Source organism: Saccoglossus kowalevskii, chromosome 8 (assembly GCF_978046115.1).
Source record: "Saccoglossus kowalevskii chromosome 8, keSacKowa6.1, whole genome shotgun sequence".
Classification (NCBI taxonomy): Eukaryota; Metazoa; Hemichordata; class Enteropneusta; family Harrimaniidae; genus Saccoglossus; species Saccoglossus kowalevskii.
The window spans coordinates 35,968,428-35,979,006 of record NC_140648.1 but is presented as its reverse complement, the minus strand read 5'-3'; the positions used below and the strand labels follow the sequence as shown (position 1 = coordinate 35,979,006).

At 36.5% G+C, this 10,579-nt stretch overlaps 1 protein-coding gene across 1 annotated transcript; it reads right to left on the bottom strand.

The window, feature by feature from the left end:
* Positions 1-4,656: 4,656 nt before the first annotated feature.
* Positions 4,657-7,854, bottom strand: LOC100377924 (small ribosomal subunit protein mS34-like). The gene is made up of 3 exons (XM_002735218.4): positions 7,534-7,854; positions 5,620-5,662; positions 4,657-4,959 (listed from the first exon to the last, which is right to left on the bottom strand). The coding sequence occupies exons 1-3, from the start codon at positions 7,765-7,767 to the stop codon at positions 4,658-4,660; spliced, it is 579 nt and encodes a 192-aa protein (XP_002735264.1). The 5' UTR covers positions 7,768-7,854; the 3' UTR covers position 4,657.
* Between the last annotated feature and the right edge of the window lie 2,725 nt (positions 7,855-10,579).

Below are 10,579 nucleotides of genomic sequence, written 5' to 3'. Positions count from 1 at the left end.
AAAAACAATAATTGCCGAGATATGCGCAAGCAGACGGGCAGACAACACGGCAGCAGGCAGACAATTAAACAAATTTGCCGCGCATAGAAGTACGTAGGACCCCTTTGCTGAAATATACCATAATGAACGACGTAGCAGACACATATGACGTCACCAGTTTGTGCGTTCTGCCCTCGGAGCAGATCTTCCCCGATCGGACTCCAGCTAAATGTTGATAGTAAGCCCAGGTTTTCTCTTTACCATGATCATAGCAAGTTGCGATATTCATGGAGAATGCAGAGGCACGTTTAAATTTCACTCTAGTACTATTGCTCAAAATTGCTCAAAATGTTTTCGGTGACTTTTATCAGTGACAAGTTACCTAATTAGTATGCATTTCGAGAAACCACAGTGTGTGTGCATGCGCAGTTTGAAATAGAACCCTTTTGAACGCAATAAAATCACGCGTAGAACTCAGGCTCCAGCAAGAAATTGTGGCGTCAAACTGGTTGTCGGTTGAATTGTTTTGCAATAGACATAATTTTGGAGCCTGTATTTGTCTGTGAAATGTTTCTAAGTTTTGTTGAGGATTATTCTGTAAAGAAATTGCTGAAATTATTTCATCTGTTTGTAAATGGTACGTTGTTACTTTGACGATGGGCTACGGACGACTGACGTCGAAACGTTCCATTCAGATCGGATGGCGCCCTCTCGTGCCAATCCCCCCTGCCTCAATCTGTAAAATCTAACGGAGCAGACGCTTCGAATGATTCGATTGCATAAAAAGAAATGAGCGAGGTTATCATCGCATCCAAACACGCAAAACACGCGTAAATGCGTGCATTACGTATAAAAAGCTAAGACACTTGCAGAAACAGCCCAACGAACATTGTCCCGTTATGGTCAAGATTACACAGACTATAATGCATTAGTATTTTCTCTAGGACTGTATGCATGTCTGGGCGACGGCGTTCGAATTCCCGAATGTGCAAATGTTTTATTCTCGTGAGATCTCATTTGCATATCACGTCACTTGCATACCCATCATCTTATTATTCTTTGGTTGTAAATATTTTATGGTGTTCTCTTTTATTTTTTATTTTCTGGAAATGACATGTAAACCGCCATTTTGCTTCATACACAGCTCGTTAAAGTATTTTCAAAGTTCACGCACACCGATATTGACTGTTCTGGGTGACGCCAACAAATGATCCAAGTTGGAACATATAATTCCATTTTCATTATAGTTCTATCTTCATTCCGGTGTAAGCCTACTTCAGGTTCGAGTGTCACATCTATTTACCTGTTGGAGAATGGAGTCATATAATCATACTAGTTCACCTCCCTGCAAGAACCAGTCTGTGTCGTCGGTTCAGTTCAATAACTATCTACGAAACAGTGCGTATATGGATCGATATGAAGAAGGAACTACGATAGACTCCAAGGTGGATGCTGAACGACAAACCCAGTATAATGAATCCGCCACGATGACATGGAATGAAGACGCAATCTCCGAAGTTGGTAAACAATGTAACGCCAGTCGCTGTAGAAACCATATGGATATGCTAAATAGACCCAAAGTTACAGCTAGAACTATAAATCACGATTCGGCGGCTTCATCGATTGGTTTGCCAATGCCATCAAGTAAGGGATACCGGGCGCCGTGGGTTAAGTTCGATGACCAATCAGCTCCTCTTAATAATTGCCAGTTCACGGCCAATGAAAAATCGACTAATTTAACACGTATACCGTCATACTATCTTTCAGGAGACAAAAACAAGTGCACTGAATTTGAAACCGGGGCAACTATTTTCCGTGGTTATTTCAGACATGAACTGCCAGTCAAGACGGTTTTAAATAAGAACGTTCAACGACTTGGTAGAAACTACATCTCAAAGGATAGGCGCGACTTTTCACTGGGCAGTCTGCGTCAATTCGTCGACTCTAAGCGATCTTTCGTTGCAATTAAAACTGAAGACTGGGCGCGCAGACAGGTAGTTCGTGAAGGCATCGTGTTCCATGAGAACCTAGCCAGAGAGTTAGTGAACTCAGAAATTAACGGCAAGGAGAGGGACTCTCTCCAGTTAACTAATTTTACAACAGGAAACACGTCCATCAGAAACGCACTTTCCAAACAGTTTAAAACTCTAAAATCTCGGCTTTCTGGACAGGGATTGTATTCAAGTTACAGTCATTCTGATCTTCATCGATTTCTGTGTTCACGATAACATTGATTCGCTCGGTTATATCACTGAATTAACAGCCCTGTTCCATGGTTAGATATAATAAGTCGTGCAAGCGTAGTGTAAATCTATTTACTTTCACTGGCATTTAATTTCACTATTTTGATTCAGCGGATTTTACTTATCAGCGAAAATAGCGAAATTAAAAACCAGTGAATAATTAAATCATTTACAGTACATATACACTGATGGTATTCGTAGAGGGCGCCCTACCAAGGCATTATGTACAGATACACAAGGGGGCAATTATTTTATCTCTAGACAAGGTGTTGCTATGGAAATCAATATATATATATATATTGATAAAAATAAAATAGGAAAAAGTGGTCACATCTGACGTATAGTAGATATAAAAGTTCTTTTGTATTATAGTTGGACCCAAAAACATTTGATGACAGTATCCTCGAAATGGTGAATTGTTCAAGTTAAGAATTACAAAAATTATAGCTTGATGTTCAATTAATAGGCAAAACAGATTTTTTTGTTTAACATCCACATTCAGTAATTCAAACTTTAACCTGAGTTACCGGCAAGTTAGATTTATGTTTAAACTTCATACACGAAAAAAACAACCAAAGTTAAAAATGAATTACGTATACAGATGTTTTAAACAAAAATTCAAATCAAGGTTGCCTGTAAATCAACTGTAATAAAAAAAAAAAAAGATCCGGTACGTGAATGGAAGGAAGGACTGATTTGATAGATACTAAGATGACTACCATTGTATCGCCATGAATTTGCATTTATCTGCCACGCCCATTGCCGACCGTTTGCTGTTCCGAGCCCAGCTTTCACATTGACTGAACGTATTAACAGCGAATCTTAGGCTGTCCATGGTAACCAAAGTATGCAATAGCTTTACTATTATGCTTTCATGAAAGAAACTGGAACAATCAAAACTAGTATTTGAGACCATTCCCAGTCGTTTTTACATTAGGACAGTGAAAAGTGAACTTGTATATGAAGTTTTGATTTTACTTCCAGGAATGGATGACAAAGACGCCTTTTGTTTCTATAGTAACCTAAGCATGACAAATATGTGCATATAATTATGTACCGAGGTATAAACTCATTCATGGAGACAGCAGTCATTTCTCAGCAAAATACCAACCTATTTATTAGTGTATACAAATAATAAAGATTATCCTACAGGTTATTATGTACCTTATTTACATGATAGAAGTTTAGAATCCAGCACCAAAATTTGACCTCATCATATGATCTCTTGATTTGACCTTATCAAATGATCTCTTGATTTGACCTCATCAAATGATCTCTTGATTTGACCTCATCAAATGATCTGTAGATTTGACCTCATCAAATGATCTGTAGATTTGACCTCATCAAATGACCTCTTGATTTGACCTCATCTCTCATTTGGCCATGTTTATAATGTATGTTTTAACTGAAATATTTTCACAGGGTACTTTTGTCAGAATAAGTCATATACTAGTCATGCCTGTTCGTAACAACCAAAATTATTCTTCAATTAATCCATTTGATATTACCACCACATGTTTTCAGTTAAACATTTATTTTAGGAATTTGGATAAACATTCAATACTGAACGATGTATGTCATGCACACTTTGAATGAGCCTGCAGCGTTATTGACTTAAACATATCACGTATACACAAAACCTGCAAATAGTCTGCAAATAAATGGAGCATACATTCTGTAATACAGAAACACAACTTGTTTCACTCGCATGCAAATGTAAATCTGACATTACAATGGATATATGGGATAACAAAGGTCAGCATACTGAAGTTACCATAAACTGATTAACAAATCAGAACAAATGTAAAAGCAATACAGCTAATTAATTACATGAATCTGATGATAATTACGTTTAGGTTCCACTCTAGTACATGTGTTTGTATATCGGCTAGACTCAGTTGCGTTTACATGCTGGAGACGATAGTTAATACGGACAAAAGGATGCATCAAACTTATCAAAAATGTGAATAATGCAAATATTTTTAATTCGTAGTACAGTCACCAGGGAGGTACACATTTTAGTTTCATGGTTGTACTATACAATAGTGAATCTCACTGACAGCATTTTTTTGTTTTTCTTGAGAACAAATTGGTTTTGATGGTCACCATGTACAAAATGATATACCAGAACTAATATAGTAAATCTCCCCAATGGTATTTTGTTGCCAAAGGTCATTTTAGAGGGCGCACAAAGTTCATTAGTCCATATTTTGGGCCAGAACCATGTCTTAAAGCTGCTTAGATGTAACTAGGTGTAGTTATTTCTTAATACGTACTAAGCGTTCATGCTCAATTTCTTAGTACAAGCAAACGTTAGCCCATGCTAAGGAACTGTGCATGAACGCATGTACTGTGAGAATCATTATATATTTCAGAGTTGTACATAAGACTAAGAGTAGTATTTTGTTATCAAACAAATCACAAACTACATTGCTTTAGGAAGTAGTTTGCTTTAATCTTTCCACGTCTTCTGGTTGCAGCAATCTAGTCTCAGGTCCTTTCTCAACAACTAGTTTCAACATTGGTTCTTCATCCGTATCAATATTACGATTATCATACTGTTGCAAAACCATAGCTTTCAGCAATGGTGGCAATGGCCGATGACTTGGTACAACTGCAAAGTCTCTGAGGGGGTCTGATTGAAATTCACAAAACTCTTTCTCATCACTTTTCCTTATGAGTATCCACTCTTTCTTGAAAGCAGAAGTAATCAGCTTTTCTTCTTCAATTCTGTAACCTACAAAATAACCATTCATAAACTAAAAATAACATACAAATTAGTATGTAATTGCCAATGAATTATGAACGACACTGATGTGTGATATATTTAGCAGTTGCACATTAATGTAGTTTAGTATTTTATCAGATACAAAACCAACATTTTAATATGCAATAATCATAATCCCTACTATATTATTCATATTTCCTCTAAGATTACTCAAAATTAAATCATGTAGTCATTTTTTTTTATTTTGACATGTTTGATGCATATTGTATCATATTACAAGAATGAAAAAATGGATTAAAAATATGGGTTACCTTTGCTCAGTTCAATAAAATTGATCAATACAATATAGTGAAAATAGCATGTTTTGTCTGTTTTAGGGTATTCTACCATTCATTGCTATGGCGAGGATCCATCTCAAAATTTTGCTTGGTGACATATGGTTTTAAAAAAAAGATATACTGTCTTACAAGGTACTTTTCCATGTTCAAAATTATTGGAAAATAGACAATATTTTAGTGGGATTTTATTTTGTTCTATGAAAATGCTGCTAAATTGAAAATAGAACGATTCAGAAATATTTCCCGTAATAAGCACAAACTCAGACCATCAAATATTTCATTTGGACTGAAGATACCAATAAAGGTTTACAAATAATTTCAGCATGCATACCTCTCCAGGTCTTCACACCCCATATTTTTCCTCCATCAAGATCCTGAAAACAAAGAGATCAACATGTAATTCTGATTACTAAATACATTATCAACCTATACTAAGTGTGCAATGATATAGTTGATCTCAGTATATGTGCTACATTGAGTTGGTAATTTAGGTTAAGAAAATACTACCATCATATTTAGCACATTTCATACAATTCTTAATTGAGTTTTCAATAGTGGCATTCTCTTGGAACCCAGATATAATACACCCATTTTGAGGATGCAAAAACGCTATAGTGTGCCACAGTAATAGAAACCAGTTACTGAATGCAAACGCTCAAACATCGCTACATGTTGGCTGATATGATAAATCGCCGTACTGACCCCATGCACATTTTGCGATATCCCCATATTAACCTCATAAAACTCAGAATTTACAAGATTACATAAAAATAAGTAAAATCTTATCAGAAATCTCCCCAAACTCAAAGAAGTGCATTGGTGGGATGCCGTATTGATGCATTCGACAGAAATGTTATGTGGTTATACTGGTAAATGCAATTTGTTAAAAATTAGTATGACAATGTCTGACTTGATCTGTCTTGAAAAAGATTGAAAGAAAGCGGAAATTCAAATGCAAAATATATGTCAATTTATGAACATCCTTTAAGAAATTGTGAAACTTTAAATTATGGACTACTGTACATATCTGACATTGAACAATGGGTTTTGCATAATCCAAAGCATTTTGGGAATTCTACCAAATCAAAATACAAGAGTGCATCAGTTGCCAATAATATTGACTTTGTGCATGGCGAGAAGGTGACTGAGGACTCTTAATTATGAATATTGTGGTAATCTGATGTATTTGTACAGTGTCACAATTCAGTTTATTTTATATATTTAATCACAGTCCCTCTATCAGGGGAGAAACTGCGATTTAATTTTATGTATTGTTTTTTGTTACATACATATGATTTTATATTTATTTTAACTATCACCATTGTCGATGCTTTTCATGATCGCTTTACATCTGTGTTAACTGATTCTGATGTACAAGAATTACCCGTTGTGGTAGCCTGACAAGTTGGCATAGGCACCCTGGACTGCTGCGATCCCCATCCCCATCTGGTGCGGACAATCTTCCTGTCACAAGATTACTGTGCTATTTTCAATTTCAGAAGCGTATCAATTCAAATTAATTTATGTAAAGAGTGGATGCACAGAGTTGATTAGTGTGTAGCCTTGAGTACAGTCCTGTAGGTTGGCCTCCTTCCGCTGATCATTCAGCCCCTACAGTCCTGAGAAGTGGCATAGACCGAGGATTCGACACCCACCTACAAATTTATGGCGGAGAACCGTACTGCAGTTTTCATGATTGTAACCAGCTAAAACATTTATCGACCAATCTAGCGATCACAAATACCTTTTTTGTGGCCGAAAAATGAACCTACAGTACTGGAACGTTGGCGAAAGCAAGTTTTACGCAACGAAACAACGTTTTGTTTATGAATGCGTCAAGAACAAGATGGCGGCGTATATTTTCGGTTGATGTTGTAAAATGTCGATTTGATCGACCCTAGTGGGTAATCTAATGTAATTTCGCTTCCAGTTAAGGTATTTACAATAGTTAGATTTGACGACTTGCTTATTTTTTAACTGCAAAGCTGAATGCCTCTTAAACCATCTGATACATTCCTTCACAATAGTGTCGAATCCCCGCTCTATGCGACTTCTCAGGACTGTGGGGGCCAAATGATCAGCGGAAGGAGGCCAACCTACAGGACTGTACTCAGGGCTAATGAGTGTGAAACCCAACTCGAGATAATCCAACTCAGGACCAAAAATGACGCAAAACCACGGCTGCACACATTCATGTACACTAAAGTGTAGTAACATACAAATCTGCATCTTGCACGTCACTCACCTTTCTTGATGGGTCTATTTTAACGCGTGTAATCTGGAAGTAAGACGGTTCGTTCGGATACAGTAACGTCCACCTTTGTCGTGTTGCAATGCGGCCGATTCCAAACTTTGGACATTTCATGCAAACGTTGAATAAATTGTTGCCAGTAAAAAAGAATTTCTGGAAAATTTCATTCCTAGAAAACGGAGAAAAGTTTCCTACCAGGTGGTGTATGTTGGTAATTTTTCTGGGCATGATGGTATGTTTAAACGGCTAAAATGTTTGACGAATTTCACACGCTCGTGTTTCTAATGGGCGCCGCCATTTGTAATATTCCCAGTAGTTTGCGCCCCCAAACGTCGTGGACTATAAACTTTCGTGATGCAGGCTGCCGCCATCAGTGTTCAAACACAGTATAAAACCACAGTCCCTCTGTGATAAAAATGTACATTCCTGACAAACTAAATAAGCTGGCCGGGTAGATTTCACAGTCACGCTAAATGATGAAAAATAACGAAAAAGAAGGATCAACTTGGCCATTCTAGGAAGAGGGGTTCCAGTTTCCTGAGTGTTTTACATCGAAATTGTCAAGGTTAGACGCGTGAATACAATCAATGATAATGATGTCACACATAGTAGTCTTGTAGAACACATAGTCTCAGTAACTCAGAGACTCGACAGTCTCAGTAACTCAGAGACTCGACAGTCTCAGTAACTCAGACTCGACAGTCTCAGTAACTCAGAAACTCGACAGTCTCAGTAACTCAGAGACTCGACAGTCTCAGTAACTCAGACTCGACAGTCTCAGTAACTCAGAGACTCGATAGTCTCAGTAACTCAGAGATTCGACAGTTTCAGTAACTCAGAGACCCGGCAGTCTCAGTAACTCAGAGATTCTACAGTCTCAGTAACTCAGAGATTCGACAGTTTCAGTAACTCAGAGATTCGACAGTTTCAGTAACTCAGAGATTCGACAGTTTCAGTAACTCAGAGACTCGACAGTTTCAGTAACTCAGAGACTCGACAGTCTCAGTAACTCAGAAATTCGACAGTTTCAGTAACTCAGAGATTCGACAGTTTCAGTAACTCAGAGATTCGACAGTCTCAGTAACTCAGAGATTCGACAGTTTCAGTAACTCAGAGATTCGACAGTTTCAGTAACTCAGAGATTCGACAACTAAGGCACTCATTATGCTCCAACCCTATGTATGGTAAACATAATATTTCAATTACGTATTTTAGCTAACTTGCTATTTTAACCACCCTTTCGCTTATCCAAGATGTATATAATTTTTAAAAAGTCTATTTTAAAATAGGATGCATCTAGCTATTTCAAAGTTTGACGTAGTTCGATGACCGTTCTTTTTCATCTGTGTTTTGTGAACATGGAATTACACTTCGTGGTGAAAGTCAAACAAAATATTCTAAGTTGATACAATCGTAAGTACATGATCTAGAGTATTTATCAATTGATAAAGAATGGTTATGACAATAAATCGTATTTTGTCTCAACACTTACACACATTTGTTTCTCGAAGTATTTTTTTCAGTCAATATCGTGTGGTGTTTCAGTATGTTTTGCCGCTAGGAGGCGTTGTGGTGTTTCAGCATGTTTTGCCGCTAGGAGGCGTTGTGCTAACTATGTGGTCCAAAGAAAAGCATGGCCGAATAAATGAAATATTGGCGAGCGAAGATGAATAAACGAAACGCATGTAGTGAGAATGTATATATTTTATTTATTTCAGAAGAACGAAAGGTATTCAATGCATAAACGAAACGCATGTAGTGAGAATGTATATATTTTATTTATTTCAGAAGAACTGTTCATTGAGATGTTTTGTTATTATTTACAGATAAAGATACAATTTTACTTTTTTTTTAAACGAGGCAGTGACACAGAAATAGGGACGTCAAAACGAGGCAGTGACACAGAAATAGGGACGTCGACAATTGTTTTTTGGCAGATTATAACAACATTTATAAAAACAGCCCAAATAGAATGGACTATCCCTAACTTTAAAATTGGTATTTGTGTCGTGCCATAACGGACGAAGTGAACCATTTACGAGTGACAGGCGGTCGGTTCGTGACCGGGCAGTTATCGCCAGGTTGTTTTAACGAGTACGTGACAACTGCTGTACTAGCGAATGTAACACAGCTGTATTTTAGTAGAAGACTTCCAATTTGAAAATGAAAGTTATAAACCAACTTATCGACTTGTATGTATGACATATCACAAGTTATATATTTTGGTTACTACTTACGGATATATTATTGATTTGAAAATACGGTCAAAACCCAGGGGCTCAAGACAAGTTATAAACCCGCAAAAGGCACGGTTTAATTAGTCTTCTTTATAGTGCATGTACTCAACAACTTTTATTCGATATGTCTTTCACTTTAACAGCAATAAATGGTGTCGGTGGTCAACCGGGAACGAGGTCAACGGTGTGAATACACATGCAGTCATGTGTGTTGTGGTAATACGTGTCATTCATTCTACTGAAACGTGATTTGAATACATACAGCAATACTTGAAAGGACGTACAAATCTTGCCCAAGGGTATTTCTATTGAAATCATGACGTACGTTCCAATAGTGGGATCCAATGAGTTACGAGTAAGTTACAACAAAACACCTCGTACGGTATTGTTCGTTGTAGGAAGTTAAAAGTTCAAGGTATATTCGGCACGTACGACGAGCACTTTTCTGATCCTCACCTCGAGGGTCGAATACTAGTAGTTGTACATGTATTTACTCCAATCCGATGAAAATAAGATCATAGTTTGGGCTTTTTTATAATTATTTAATATAATTAATCTTTTTTTCTGGTAATCGCGAAAGCCCACTAAAATATGAGAATAAAAAAAATAACTTAGTCAGAATGGTATCTACTTCTATTGTACTAAATGTGGAAACTTGCTATTTATTTATTTATTTATTTATTTATTTATTTATTTATTTATTTATTTATTTATTTATTTATTTATTTATTTATTTATTTATTTGTTTATTTATTTATTTATTTATTTATTTATTTATTTATTTATTTATTTATTTATTTATT

Coding starts and splice junctions, on each gene's coding strand:
- LOC100377924 (XM_002735218.4), bottom strand. CDS start 7,767: ATGCCCAGAAAAATTACCAACATACACCACCTGGTAGGAAACTTTTCT. Junction 5,663..7,533: donor AAATAGACCCATCAAGAAAG/GTGAGTGACGTG, acceptor CTTTGTTTTCAG/GATCTTGATGGAGGAAAAAT. Junction 4,960..5,619: donor GGGTGTGAAGACCTGGAGAG/GTATGCATGCTG, acceptor GTTATTTTGTAG/GTTACAGAATTGAAGAAGAA.